We start from the raw sequence: 16,084 nt of genomic DNA, 5'->3' as shown, positions 1-16,084 counted from the left end.
AATACCTGCAAATAAAATTAATACTGTATTGAGGGGAGATCAGTGTTTACGATAACATCCTAAACCATAAAATGACTATAAAAATGACAATTTACTTTACAGTTCATATGGTACAAGTTTTGACAAAAACAAGTTTTATAAAAATATATATAAATATGATTTATAAAAACCTCACATTTAAGCCTTTAAGCCATTTTTTTTAAGAGAAGGAGTCAAAATTAGAAACTATTATACATTTTCATTTAAAATATGGCTATATCTAATATTCAAGATACCTTATCATTTTACATTTTTTGAAAGCACATTAGCTTCTTATCAATCCACCAGTTAACCTTTACAACACTGCTTGTAAGCCGTGTAAAAACATTAGTCGATCTTCGCATTGGTCTGAACAAAAAAAAAGGTGCTGAATAAAAATGCAAATTCAATCTCTGGATGGCACTTATGGAGCAGCAGAAATATATCCGTTTCTCCGGTTACCTCTGTAAAAAAGCAGCGAGATTGTAAATTGTAATATTTTGAGAATAAAGTCAAAGTCGTGGTATAACGACGAGAATAAAGTTGTAATATTTTGAGAACAAAGTCAAAATTACAATAAAAGTGTCGAAACAATATGTGATTCAAGTTCAATGTGATTATAAAAATTTCAAGATTCAACGTGATTAAAAAAAAGTTAAAAACAGTGCTCCCGAAACCACAAACTTGGTTTTGCTAGCTTTATGCTCTACCAATAAAGCTACAGGTTATGTACAATATAACACAATAGCATATCTTGGTGGTCAGTCAGTTCATCTGTGATAATCTCACCTCCTGACAGCAACAGAGCAGATTATAGTACACAAGAGGGCAACCACACAGACGCTCAGGATGGTCTGGTCCTGCCATGATAAGCCTGAATGAAAGGGCAGAACACATTTGCTGTTGACAGGTATATTCTCACACCTCATTGTGTTTACTTCACACACAAGCAGATAAAGGTTTCTACGGAGCCCCTAAGGGACATGGTGGTGGAAAAAATTTGGGATGGGATTTTTTAAATATTTTGCGTTCTCTCGCAAACCTTTTGCATTCCCCCAAGAAACTTTGCTTTCCCTCGCAAAACTTGATTCTCTCGCAAAACTTTTGTGTTCTCTCGCAAAGATATTTGCGTTCCCTCGCAAAACTTGGTTCTCTCGCAAAACTTGGTTCTCTCGCAAAACTTGGTTCTCTCGCAAAACTCTTGTGTTCTCTCGCAAACCTTTTGTGTTCTCTCGCAAATATATTTGCATTCTCTCGCAACACTTGGTTCTCTCGCAAAACTTTTGTGTTCTCTCGCAAAGATATTTGCGTTCTCTCGCAAAACTTGGTTCTCTCGCAAAACTTGGTTCTCTCGCAAAACTTTTGTGTTCTCTCGCAAACCTTTTGCGTTCCCCCAAGAAACTTTGCTTTCCCTCGCAAAACTTGGTTCTCTCGCAAAACTTTTGTGTTCTCTCGCAAAGATATTTGCGTTCTCTCGCAAAACTTGGTTCTCTCGCAAAAGTTTTGTGTTCTCTCGCAAAGATATTTGCGTTTTCTCGCAAAGATATTTGCGTTTTCTCGCAAAACTTTCTTCTCTCGTAAAACTTTTGTTCTCTCGCAAAACTTTTGTGTTCTTTCGCAAAGATATTTGCGTTCTCTCGCAAAACTTTTGTGTTCTCTCGCAAAACTTTTGTGTTCTCTCGCAAAGATATTTGCGTTCTCTCGCAAAACTTGGTTCTCTCGCAAAAGTTTTGTGTTGTCTCGCAAAGATATTTGCGTTCTCTCGCAAAACTTGGTTCTCTTGCAAAAGTTTTGTGTTGTCTCGCAAAGATATTTGCGTTCTCTCGCAAAACTTGGTTCTCTTGCAAAAGTTTTGTGTTCTCTCGCAAAGATATTTGCGTTTTCTCGCAAAACTTGCTTCTCTCGCAAAACTTTTGTTCTCTCGCAAAACTTTTGTGTTCTTTCGCAAAGATATTTGCGTTCTCTCGCAAAACTTTTGTGTTCTCTCGCAAAACTTTTGTGTTCTTTCGCAAAGATATTTGCGTTCTCTCGCAAAACTTTTGTGTTCTCTCGCAAAACTTTTGTGTTCTCTCGCAAATATATTTGCGTTCTTTCGAGAAAACGCAAATATCTTTGCGAGGGAACGCAAAGTTTCTCCGGGGAACACAAAAGTTTTGCGAGAAAACGCAAAAGATTTAAAAAAAAAATATTTATATCCCACATTTTTCCCACCACCATTTCCCTTTAGGGGCTCAGTAGGTTTCCGTTCTGCATAATCATTTCTCATTCTGAAATGACTGTTTTAGTACCCATTTCTTCTGAGTGTGTTTCAAAGTTCACCGTTGAGTTCGGCCCTTTACCAGCCATTGTTTCTCCGGCTATAGAAACGGTGTAAGAGGCCCCTGGGTGGAGGTTCTTGATCTTGAAGCTGGTTTCATTTGCTTGGACTTCATGAAATGCTGAAGCAAGAGGAACGGTGTTATAAACAATTTGTTTTTTAATAGATTATTTTGTTGCCTATACCAGTAAAAAAAGAGTTGTGACATAAAGGTTTCATAGCAAATAAATGATCAGTAAAACTACAAACTTTCGCCTTACTCGTGTTTCCCTGTCCTGAAATCCAAATGAGATAATGCAGTAGAAATCCTCGCTGCTCCGCCACAGGAATGGAAAGCCAACGGACCACGGCTGATTCATGCGTCACATTAGAAATATTCACATTCCCTGGACCTTTAATAGGTGCTGAAACAAATGCAAACATTCCATTGTGAAAATTAGAGATCATTCTGGATTATATCTTATATTGTGGTCTTCGTGTTTCAGTAACCTAAATAGACTAAACAAGGGATGCATGACATACCAGTACCATATCGGTTATTTACGGAGCCCCTGATGGGACATGGTGATTAAAAAATATGAGATTGGAGGGAAAATTATATCAGCGCTTTTGCGTTTTCTCACAAATGTTTTGAGTTCCCACAAGAAACTTTGCAATCACTCGCAAAATGTTTGCGTTCCCCCAAGAATCTTTATGTTTGCTCATAAAACTATCGCTTTCCCTCGAGAAACTTTGCGTTCGCAAACAAACAAATGTTTTGTGAGCGAACGCAAAGATTCTCAAGGGAACACAAAAGTTTTGCGAAAGAACGCGAAGGTTTTGTGAGCGAATGCAAAAGCATTGAAATATAATTTTCGCTCTTATCTCATAATTTTTCCATCACCCTTTCCCTTTGAGTTTTTTTTTGAGGGTTCCTCAAATAATCTTGAAAACACTAATGATTTAACAGCACACTGTTAAATATAATTTTTATCAAATTTCAAAATACTTTACATTATAATGGTTTACTCGAACCATTTACTGATTTAATATTTTAGTGTTTTATTTCAAGAATTTATTTAGACAAAATAGTACGAAATTTTAATATCGACCATTTATTGGTCATAACATAAAAAGTTATCAGCTTATCGATAATGGACAGGGCCCGGTTCCCCAAAACGTTCTTATCGCTAAGTAGTTCTTAACCTATTCCTTAACCTCTCTCTTAACTTTATGGCACAATTCCCGACACGTTCGTACGCTAAGTATATCTTCTGTAAGTCACACTTTCGTAAGGTTGGTCTGGACCATTCGTAAGCTCTCTCTTAGCGTTGTTTGAGCTGAAGACGCTAGTCGCCGCCACTGTGCAGCAGTCTTTAGAAATCAGCGCAGCGCAGTACAAATCAAACTATGGTATGTTGACAATGTTGTGGCTCAACAATGATTTTATGTTATGGACATTTTAAGACTAATAATAAAATATGTTCGCAATAGATACAGGCCTATTTATGAAGTTGACTTTATTTGGTATCAGAACTAATATGGTGGTAATTAGCCTAGGCTATTTCGTAATGTCATTAAAGCGTTTAAATTGGCAATCACTTTTGATAATTAAAATCTGGCAAACAATTTGGCTCTAAATGGCTAAGATCTATAAATGGGTAAGCATGGTGGTGTCCAGTAAGCGACCAACTATGGCAGCGATCCAACGTGTCCTTGTATTGAATCAAAGACGGCGCCGGCCGCAGAGCCGTTTAGTCCATGTCAATTTTTTTATTCGGCACATTTTGCCTGACGTTGCTATATTAAAAAAAATTAGCCTCCAAGACAACTCATTATGGAGCAGCTGGACCTTCTCAGACCTGCGCTTGCCAGGCTAATGCGGCAGAATTTTGCTTTGAGCCCTTAAGCCTTTAACCAATGGCAATCAATACCGCATTAAACAGAAGTAACTGCAGCTGCTTGCCAATCAATTCTGATTGTAAAGTACCTTACCATTAATATATAAAAGTGTATTACATAATTTTTAGAAGTCGTTAAACCCATGTCAAGAAGCGGCACAAGTGGCACAACGGGATAAGGAGGGTGGATGATTAGTGAGGGATACCCGGTTCGTCTACCCGTCACAACATATCGTGTGAACATATTACTGACAATTTGATAATTTAATTAAGTCTATATTTTACTGATAACTTAAACTATGTTAAAATAAATGTTACAGGAATAATTTGAGGAATGTTTCATTTGCATAGAACGTGTTGTCTTTCTTAACGCCGTAATGCACCTTCGCGTGAAGTGGAAAATCGATTCCTGAGCAATCGATGCCAACTAATTCAGCACCTTCACTTGGGACAGCGTCTTTGTAACGTCGAACGCTTCCTAAGGGACACTTCGGGGAACACACTTAGGAACATAAACAACTTTGGTAAGATATATCTTTCGAGTCTTCTTAGCGCGCTAAGAGTGAGCGTTATCGGGGAACCGGGCCCAGAACCTTATCACCACATTCTTAGTCTGAACGTACCTCCCTGTTCTGAGTAAAAAGGACACATATCAACAGTATGAAGATGTTTGTTTCTCATGGTATGAAGAAAGTAATAATGACGTTCAAACTTCTCCACCCCTGTGATTAAAACCAGAGACACGAATTAGCATACGCAGCACATGTTAATATGAAACATGAACATAGTACTCTACAATGGATGAATGACTTATCTCTACCTTTTTCAATGTCCTTGAATGATTTTTTGCCTGAGCTGTTTACTGTACTGGTTCCGGTCTCACCGTTTTCCAGCTTGTACCATTCTAAGCAGGTTTGATAATCCTGGGTGATATTCGAGGGCTTGTCACAATCTGGAAATTCAAAGTTTCCATTTTACAGTTTATTTTTCTCAAGGTTTTTCTTGGATTTTTCAAACCTTTTGTAACATGAGTAATTTGTCTTAACACTTTAAGATCCCTTTCACCAAAACCCCCACACCTTTCACTTGCTTCCTGCTGTAAGCTCACACACTCAGACGTTCATTTACATACAGTACATGAAAACCCAAGCTAACACACTCACAGTTCACACTTGCAGCACACTTACTGCTCAGATGTTTCACAGCGGGAATGACGATCTCCAGTGGAGGTGAACTTCCAACCTTGTTAGTTGCAATAATGGAAATCCTGGCCTCTGAATATGTTATTGAGGTTTTAAAGGTTTGATTCAAAGTTAGCTTTTCCTTTCTCTTGGGTTTTTCACAAGGCCAAACTATGACATTCAGCTTGTACTCTACACCCCCAACAGACTGTTCAGCAGATGGTTCCTAAAGAAAATCACATTGGAGCATCATTCAAATCAAATTTAATTCATCTTACACCAAAAAACAGAAACATTTCTGATGTCCTCTGTTCTTCTTATACTTACATCCCAGGTGAGATTAATATGCCTGGTCCCACTCGTCCATTTTTTTTCTAACCAGCATATTACAAGTGGGAGCCGGATTTCTGCAGAAAGGTGTTACATCTGTTAACCAAATATTTTCAGATGCTTTCACTTATTACAAACATTCATTGACAGATACAGCTGAAATCGAACCTAAGGGAACATCCACCACTGGGCTCCAGTCACTCCAGAGAGTTTGTAGTGAGTCTTTACATATACGTGGCTGAAGTTTGGCCTGTCGCCTCAGTTGGATTTGGTAGATCGTCTGTTTCTGTAGATGTAGCTTGTAGGAATCTATAGACATATATATTTATCTCAGTCAGTTGTTATCTTTTGGACTCTAATCATTTAAAGGGGTCATATATAATCATAATTTTTTCCCAACACCAATAACAATGTATTTAGTATAACTAAAAGTAATTTCGCCTTTCATTACTTTTTTCCAACATTTCTATAACCATTAGAGCCGTTGTTTGTTTCTGTACCTTTAAGAATGGATGTAAACATCCTCAATGTATTTGTCATAGATACTTCACTAAAAGTGTTAAAGACTCAAAGGATCAGAGACTGCAGAGTAGAAGGTGCTACACAAATCCACCTTTGACAAACTTTCCCACATTTTACTGTTCATCTTTAGTTTTTTATGAGCTGTGTTTGGAATAGCGTACAGTGCTGCCATATTATTCTTAATACCATTATTTAGTGTGCACATATGACTATTTCCTGCCTGAATAGAATATCTCTATGGCCTATTACATACTATATATACCAAAATGTGCAGTATACAGTACAGAAGTGGATGATCCAATGTATTACTTAATCCAATGCACTTGACTTGACCTTTAGTTGAATTACTAGAAAATAAGCTCTAAAAAATAGGCTTTGCTAATAATAGCGAAGCTTTAAGTTTAACTGCTTCAAGAACAGCAACATTACTACTTCGCAACTGAGAAATGTCATAGCTTTTCAGGTGCAAAACTATTTTACTAATAAAGTCTCAGGGCAGTTAACAAAGAGAGTTTTATCTCTTTGCTTGGTCAATGTCTTTGTGGATTTTGGTTCTTTTGCTGCTGTAGGCTAGCCTAGAAATCTAGATGCACCCTAGCGGCAGCAAAAATTATTTTGCAGCCAGTGTGGTCTAGCAACTCTCCGTTGGCTTTCGAAGTGGAAAAACCAAACTCTGGTCAGGCCAGTCACATCGTGTATAGAGTTGGTGGGCGGGCTTAACACAATGACGGCAGAGTTGTGACGGTTCTGCGCCGTGATTTCCGTAGGTGATTTCCCTGCTACTTGAAAACAAACAAGATGCTGCTGGCGAACAGCGGTCTTTCAAATTGGCTTTGGCCGCGACTCTGGAGGACTTGGAGTTAAGAGAACGTCACTTAAGTCATTCTTAAAAAAGGAAAATGTGTTTGGAGTTTTGACGACCGGATACGGCAAAAGTTTAATATATCAACTAGCTCCGCTGGTGGGAAAACGCATGGGACTCACTCAGCCACAGCCGTTCGTTGCTCTGGTTGGTTGTAGCGCTATCGTATTGCGTGCAGAGGGATATTGAAAGACAGCCGTTTATCCCGCCCCTCGGATTGAGGTATGCCAATTGTGAGTTCCCAGACCTAACATCTTGATGTAGGTCCGGCTTGCCAGGCTAGCTGTAGGCTGTAAGGACCTTTGAAATAACTCAACGAAGTCAAAAGGAGCTGTAATGCGGTCAATGCCTGTATGGAACTACTTTAGCTGTACGTTTACTGGAAAATAATTGCACACTTTAGAATGTTCATCAACCAATCAGAATCAAGCATTCAACAGCCCTATTAACAATATTAAAACTTGAGTTCTGAAAATTACAGAATGTTTTCAGAGTACACTGAATTAACTTGTTTGTTTTTTTATAAATGCAAAGGACAATTCAATGTATCATTCAGACGACCTTATTTCTACACTTTATAAACAGAGTAAGGAGTCTAACCTTGGCTAGTGCTGTCCTCAGTTTCAAATGTCGCCTATAATTGCAGAACACATCATGTTAACAAAATAACAGATTCACTTCAGGATATGAAAATATCAGATTTTCTGAAATGTCTTACATTCTGCCATTCGGAGCCTCTCTCCCTCCATCTGATCTCGTATTTAACACTTTTGTAATCCTTTGGTTTGTCCAGTTTGAGAGACAGGATTCCAGCAGACCTTTTTATTCTGGTAATCTGAGGTGCACTGTATTTGACTGTTGACAACACGAGAGTGACACGTTAGGGGCGACATGCCATGCAAAATGTTATGTTATAATATAATTATTTATTTACAATTAAATGTATAATATATAATGTAACTAATTATCTAAAAAATATGTAAATTAACTATACATTTAAATAATAATATAATATAATATGCCATATTTACCATTTAATATACCAATTTATTAGAAACATGCAACAACTTTAGAATCCCACCATATAAACTGTCAGAAAATGGATCGCTTAGACTGGTTCTTACCCAAGCATTCAAGGATGACTGAGATTTTGCTAGAATTGCAGGTGAGATTGCCCACTTGTGTTTGGACCCATATGTCCGTCTTTCTTGTTGTGATTCCTAGTTCCTCCAAGAATATATATCTCTCTGAATGATCGCCAGAGTTCGCACTCATAATAAACCTTTTCTTTTCACTGTCCCTGTACACACCAGGAATTGAGAGTAGATTCATGCAGACTGACATACATAATGAAGCCTCTATATCTGTTATTTAGCATAGAGCAACAATAGACACATTGTGGCAACTCAATTTAATCTGTTCATCATATAAAGCAATCGAGTCTCTTCAGAAAATATGGACTAAACCTCTCGATTCATATGGATTAGTTTTATAATCTCTTTATGAACTTTTTTAAGTGTAAAAGTAGTAATAGCATAGACTATCAATGGAGGGACAGAAATCTCTCAGATTTAATTTAAAATATCTTCATTTGTGTTTTGAAGATCAACAAAAGTCTTACGGGTTTGGAACGACATGAGGATGAGTACTTAATGGCCATTTTTTCATTTTTGGGTGAATAACCCTTGAACTTTCAAAAATAATCTCACCCTAAGAAATATTCACTGGAGTATAAAGTGTGACAACTAGCCCCTAGTTGGAATCACAAAAAGAACTGAAGTGGCGTAAGCTGAGACTGGTATGAGACAAAGTCTAAATTGTTAAAAGGTACCTGGGGGGATTGACTCATGATGGTCAAAGGAACACTGTGGTGACTAGTACAGATTACCAGTCCAGATTAGTACTGGGATACTAGTCTGGTGAGTTCAGTTAATCCACGGTAGTGTAGTGGTGGAAACCCCGAGGGTCTGGTTGATCAAATTTGTGAGCAAGTTGTGAGTGCTCACCTTTTTCAATTGAGGTGAAAATTGATCTCTCTAGAGACGTCTAGAGTTATATAGGCGCGCCACGGAAAAAAACACAGAAAAGAGGGACCATCATGGGGAAATCTCAGAGTAAAATGCGCAAAAAAGATAAAAATGATAAACCGGTGTTTGGTCCGATGAAAAAAGCATATGGGAAAAAAAAGTTTGAAGGGTATTGAAAGGTTGATTAAATACCATGATTTTTCTAAAGAAGGAACTTTAAGTGTCACTAGGCTGACAGAAGTTAAAGACCCTGTTGTAGAGGGACGTGAATAAAAGAAGGACTGTTGTCCTGTTGTGTGTGTGTGTCTGTGTGTGTGTCTGTGTGTGTGTCTGTGTGTGTGTCTGTGTGTGTGTGTCTGTGTGTGTGTGTGTCTGTGTGTCTGTGTGTGTGTGTGTCTGTGTGTGTCTGTGTGTGTGTCTGTGTCTGTGTGTGTGTGTGTGTGTGTGTGTCTGTGTGTGTGTGTGTGTGTGTGTGTGTGTGTGTGTGTGTGTCTGTGTGTGGGTGTGTGGATCATAAGCCAACAATATTGTGCTGGTGTCTGTGCTGGTGTCACGGCCGGTTGAAGTGAACAAGAGAGTAGGACCCATTTGCAGTATTTATTAAACATACAAACTTTAACTACAGAAACGTGAACTCAGGAACAAGAAACAAGGTCAGGACAGAACAACCAGCTCACAAACATTAAGCACTCACAAAGACTACCCAAGACACACAGGCTTAAATAAGCTAACATAACGAGAGGGTGTGGTCAATGGGAAACACCTGGGAAGAGTATTAACACGCAGGGAACAATTAACCAAGAACATTACAAAACCACAAGACTAAACACATGACCACTAAACATGAACCCAAACACAGAACTAAACACGTGACAGCTGGTTACAGGAGGCAGAGTGCAAAAGAAAAAAGTTGAACTGCCAAAAAAAAAAAAAAAACGCTTTTACTTTTTCATCCAAAACGCTTTTACTTTTTCATCCAGTAAATGGATGCATGACATTAGATGTCTAGAGAACTTACATTTATATAATAAGGATTGAAGGAGCAAGCAGCTATAATGCTGTGTGTGCGACTTGGGGATTGAGATATGAGTAATATAATATTTTGGTTTCTGCAAAACAGTAGAGATAAGTGGGACTGAGACAATAATGATAATACTTGTTGTATCTGCAGACTAACCATTTGATAGATACAAATAAATATAGTAGAAGAAATGATTTTATGAAAATAAAATGTATGATAGAATTTATGGGACTATTTATGAATAACTGTGCTTTACAAAAAAGCAAGTAAAGGAAATTATGGATCGGGGATCATTTCCCTGGACAAGTGTGACTAAAGTAAACAGAAACTTTGTGAAAACAACTTCGAATATGTTGAGTGTTTCAGTGCAGCTTATGAAAATTAATGTTCTGCCAATGATAATGATGAAGATTATGATTTGGCTGTTGTGATTGAATCCGCCACTTTTGGACTGTAAAAAGAATACAGAGAACTGCTTATCAGTGGCTCTGTTTACATTCCTGATTGGGACACACTGCTTCAAGGGTGTGCAGTAAGTTGGAGTCGTTTGCAAGCTCACAGTGATCAAACTATAGGCAAGGTGTCTGATGCTGTAGTTGAGGCTTGAAACAAATTCACCAGATAGAGTGTTTTAATTGTGGTCAGCAGGGCCATTTAGCCCGTAACTGTAAATGCCCACTCAGAAGGTGTCGGTGGTGTCTCGGTTTTCAATACCAGCGGGCACCATGATATCAATTTGACGTCAAAAGTTGGTCAAGACTTGATCAAGATATTGTATATCATTTTAAGGTCAGTTTGAAAAGAAAATGTCTTCCAGTGGTAATTAGATGAAAAGAGAAAGTTAATACCCACACTGAAATTGGTTTATGTATATGCAGGTCAATATGTTTGACATTCAGTTTACATCAAATCAATGTCAAGGATTGGTTTTGACGTCAATTTGATTTGCATATTTGACCTGTTCCTTGACGTTGATTTTGACATCAATTTGATGTCTTTTCAACATCAATTGCCCACTGGATGCCGATGATATTCAGATATATAATGCTTGCCGATTGGACTCTATTCACCAGACTACATCACTATCATCATGAAATAATGAATGAAAAACCTGGCTAAACTGCAATTTTCTCAGTTTGAATCTGACTAAAACAGAAATCTTAATTACTGGTCCACCATCTCTAACAAAAAATATAACTAATACTTCCACACTTGACCTTGAAGCTACATCAATTATTCCATCTGCCACTGTCAAAAACTTGTGTATCACTCTTGACCCTTCACTGACCTTCGACGCTTATATTAGTCAACTCTGTAAAGCTGCATTTTTTCAACTCCGCCGTATTGCCAAACACTATGTCAGCCCAAAAGACGCTGAATCGCTGTTACATGCGTTTATCACATCTCGCCTCGACTACTGTAATGTTCTTTTTTTCTGGACTACCAGCACACTCTATATCATGTTTGCAATATATTCAAAGCTCTGCCGCAAGATTGCTAACTTACACTAAACGATCTGCTCATATCACTCCAATTCTGTTCAACCTCCTCTGAAGGAGCAAGACCATTGAGTGACTTAAAGGTAAGCAGAAGAATTGTGTAAGTAATACGAGAACTTCTCGTATTACTTACACAATTCGTATTACTTACACAATTCTTCTGCTTACCTTTAAGTCACTCAATGGTCTTGCTCCTTCCTATCTCTCTGACTTACTTTCTCCTTATATTCCCCCTCGACCTCTCCGATCTTCTGGCTGTAAACTCCTCTGTGAGCCGAGATTTCATCTTTCATCTACGGGTGGCAGGTCTTTCTCCGTTATAGCCCCTAAGCTATGGAACTCTCTTCCCCTGACTCTTAGGACAACAATCAAGCTGCAAGAATTTAAGTCTAAACTCAAAACACATTTGTTTAAACAGTATTATCAGTCATGACATGTTTTTCTTAAACAATTTCCATAACTTTTACAGTCATAATGTATCCTTACGTACCATTAGTCTTTTGCATCTGACCTTTGCTTCAACTGCCCACCTTCTATGCTGTCTGTAAATAGTGTTGTTTTTTGTTTCTGTTATTGTTTCTGTTTGTTTTCCAATTGCAATGCGGTATGTAACTGTTATCGGTCATTTCTTAGACTGGGCTAATGTCTATTGTCCATTTATGTATGAAATGATTGTTTGTTTTTTACTGTTATTGTGAAGCGTCCTTGATTAAACATATTATTATTTTTATAAAGACAATGAGATCTGTACAGTACGTGTTACTTTCAATGTGTTGTTTGTACTCACCATATAAAAAGAGTGTGTGTCTGATTCTCCTTAGGGTTTCTCTTATCCCATTTACAAATAAAGTCCTCTTCCAGAAAAGTAGAATTTTTGTAACACCGCAGACTCGTTGTAGGTATACATCCTGCTGCTTTAAAAACATTTACATCATGGAAAAAAACAAAATCTGTAAGTTTGACTGTTGTAACTCACCTGATCCCAAATAAGTTTCTTAAATAAGTTAGGTCACCAAGCTGCATTTATTTGATCAAAAATACAGTAAAAACAGTAATATTGTGAAATACTTTTACAATTGAAACATAGACTCATGGAAGGAGCTGGCCTGGGTAGCGGCACAACATCTCGCTGTAACAAGGCGCAGGGGAAGGACAGGAGATCTCTGGTGCAGCAAGAGGTGCGGGCAGCAGTAGAGGAGGAGAGGGCCAGCAGGATGGTTGGAATGCGGCAGCAGGGAGCCTGGACAAGATGTGAGCATGCAGTGGACCGCAGAGTCTCATGGGGAGAGCTGTGGAAAGCAGACCCCATCGCATACGGTTCCTGATCCAGGCTGTCTACGATGTACTACCGAGCCCATCCAACCTGTTCAGCTGGGGATTGGTGGAGTCACCAGCCTGCAACCTCTGCCTGAAGAGGGGGACCCTGGAGCACATCCTCAGCTGCTGTCCGAAGGCCCTGGGCGAGGGGCGCTACCGTTGGCGCCATGACCAAGTCCTGAAGGCCATAGCGAATACCATCAGCTGTGGAATTGGCCACTGCAAGCGCCTCCGCCCAGTGAAGAACACCGTTGCTTTCGTCCGGGCTGGGGAGAAGCCACCCTTAGCTGCCAGGGCCGCCTCATCTGGCCTGCTAGCAACAGCACGAGACTGGGAGTTGAAAGTTGACCTGGGGAAGCAACTGAAATTCCCAGAAACTGTCGCCACTACAACGCTGCGGCCTGACATGTTACTCATCTCAGAGACCTCTAAGCAGATCGTTCTCCTGGAACTCACCGTACCCTGGGAGGACCATATCGAGGAGGCCAATGAGAGGAAGAGGGCAAAATATGCTGAGCTAGTGGAGGAGTGCCGGAACAATGGGTGGCGAGCGTGGTGTGAGTCCATTGAGGTGGGATGCAGAGGGATTGGTGGCCAGTCTCTCTGCAGGGCTTACAACATCCTGGCCATCATAGGGGCCAGTAAGCGAAGGGCCATCAAGGAGGTCATGGAGTCAGCAGAGGTTGCCTCAAGGTGGCTGTGGATAAGGAGAGGAGAACCATGGGTGGGGTAGGGCTACCTGGACACAAGCTGGAGCCTGATCAACCCCAGCTGGGTCACCTGGGTGAGAGTGTATGATGCTTGAAATACCCGAAACACTAAGTGAACCCAGGTAACATCACTGATGATGTGTCCAGGTTGCATCAAGTTGATGTATATTACAAGTCTATTTTCATTTTGAAGTAATATTAGTCTATTATATAGTCTATAATATTACTTCAAAATTAAAATAGTCAAGGATGTATTAAATCGATCAAAAGTGACAGTAAAGATATTTACAATGTTATAAAAAAATGTCTGTAACACTTTAGTCTGGGGTCCAATTCTCAATATTAACTAGTTGCTTATTAGCATGCATATTACAAGGATATTGGCTGTTTATTAGAACTTATAAAGCACATATTAATGCCTTATTCTGCATGACCTTATTCTACATTCCTTAGTCCTACCCAAAACCTAAATGTGACAACTACCTTACTAAATATTAATAAGCAGTGATTAGGCAAAATGAATACGCAACAGACGAATTTAATATAGTTAATTGTGAGAATTGAATCCTAATAAAAAAAAAGTATCAGGCCAAAAAAGGCCAACATTTCTATTTCAAATATATGTTGTTCTTTTACAATGATCTATTCATCAAAGAATCCTGAAAAAAAAATCACGATTTTCACAAAAATATTAAACAGCAAAAATGTTAATAACATTGATAATAATAAACATTAAATACAATAACCAATAACAATTGATAATAATTACACTAAATCAGCATAATGATTTCAGAAGGATCATGTGACACTGAAGACTGAGTAATGCGTTGGTAATGCGTAATGATGCTGAAAATTCAGCTTTTCCATCACAGGAATAAATTACATTTTTAAATATATTCAAATAGAAAAGTTATGTTTCACAATATTACTGTTTTACTGTATGTTTGATGAAATGCAAGCTTGGTAAGAGCAAGAGTCATTGAAAAAAACATTAAGACATCCCAGAGGTGGGACCAAGATATTTCTTTGCAAGTCATATACAGTAAGACTCGAGTCTTTGCATTCAAGTCTCGAGTCAAGTCCTGAGTCAATACAGACAAGTTCCAAGTCAAGTCTCGAGTCAAGACAGGCAAGTCCAAGTCAAGTTGCATGTCCTCAACCTTAAGCTTAAAGCTATAAGTCCTATTAGCAAATCATAAGTGCTCTTACTAAATTGTTTGCTACTAGGCTACTTATTTGTATTTAAATGTTGGAAACATGAAATGAACATTATGTGGTTGACTTAGTGCCAGCCAAAGCGTGAAAGCAGCACTAATCATACAAGTGTGATCATACCTTTCAGTGGCCAAGTTATATAGAGTCTGGGAAACTATACGTCATTTGGGCATTGGATTCTGGGTAGTCCCCGCTATTTACGTTAATACTTTTTAAGTAATTAAAATCAGCTTACACTCTGATCTTTGGTTTGAGAAGGTAGGCCATAAAGACATTCCAAGTCAAAGGGCTGAAGACAGAGTTAAGTCTTGAGTCATTGGTGTCAAAGTCTAAGTCAGGTCTCATGTCTTCTTTGATTATGTAGAGTTGAGTCGCAACTTTGCAAGTCATCAAATTTGAAACTTGGATCCAAGTAAAGTCACAAACATTTGACTACATACAAAGTTATCTACAGTATTTCCATTTCAATAAGTATTTGACTTTTTAAATCAGATGGATGTAATAGTCAGGTAAAAACTACACCAAAAAAGAGCCGTTCCTTTCATTTGTTTACATCCTAGTTTTTTAATGGTGGTTTAGTCAAATGGTGCCTGCCTGGGTCACAGCTCTGATAAATTACACCATCACAATCTTCTGAAATCTATATTGCTACTTCCGTAAAGTATATCAAGCTAATCTCAATATCTATCATCTTCCTCTGTCTGCGGTGATGTATATGTGCCGTTCGCACTGATAACATCAGCAATGACAGACAAAAGTGAGAGCCAAACATACCTTCAGTCAGACTGACAGAAACAACAAGCAAAAGCACAGCCACTCTTATCCCCATTCTTGTTTTCGGAAAGGTCCTCACTCATAAGAAATGGTGAATAGACGGGCAGTTCAAGATGATCTTTGTACCCAGAGTTCGCCTTAACAATTGTTGGGGTGGAAATCATCTACTATCGACACGATCGAGGGGGTTAATCTTTATCTACTCGCGTGTCTTTCTGGGGCAGATCGAGTGAGAACTAGGCTACCCATCACCACAAACCACAACACGAGAGCAGCAGGGGAAGCTCACCTCACTTCATGAGAAAAACAGGTTTGGTTTCTGCTACACTTGTTTTTTGCCTTCACTTTAAAAAACGTGAACATCTGAGACGGAGATGCTATGAAATCATAATTGTACAACCTATTGAGATC

At 38.7% G+C, this 16,084-nt stretch overlaps 1 protein-coding gene across 1 annotated transcript; it reads right to left on the bottom strand.

Moving 5' to 3' along the window:
* Positions 1–722: 722 nt before the first annotated feature.
* On the bottom strand, positions 723–15,728 carry LOC130086609 (leukemia inhibitory factor receptor-like). The gene is made up of 13 exons (XM_056252684.1): positions 15,674–15,728; positions 12,445–12,571; positions 8,235–8,410; positions 7,829–7,965; positions 7,711–7,744; positions 5,895–6,035; positions 5,724–5,803; positions 5,403–5,622; positions 5,036–5,167; positions 4,839–4,937; positions 2,596–2,739; positions 2,307–2,456; positions 723–892 (listed from the first exon to the last, which is right to left on the bottom strand). Exons 1-13 carry the CDS (start codon positions 15,726–15,728, stop codon positions 804–806), a joined length of 1,584 nt encoding a protein of 527 aa, XP_056108659.1. The 3' UTR covers positions 723–803.
* Positions 15,729–16,084: the final 356 nt, after the last annotated feature.

This window comes from Rhinichthys klamathensis, unplaced genomic scaffold, assembly GCF_029890125.1.
Source record: "Rhinichthys klamathensis goyatoka isolate OS25496 unplaced genomic scaffold, OSU_Roscu_1.1 h1tg000098l_1, whole genome shotgun sequence".
Lineage (NCBI taxonomy): Eukaryota > Metazoa > Chordata > Actinopteri > Cypriniformes > Leuciscidae > Rhinichthys > Rhinichthys klamathensis.
The sequence above is the reverse complement of the archived record's forward strand: the minus strand, read 5'-3'. Positions and strand labels throughout refer to the sequence as shown.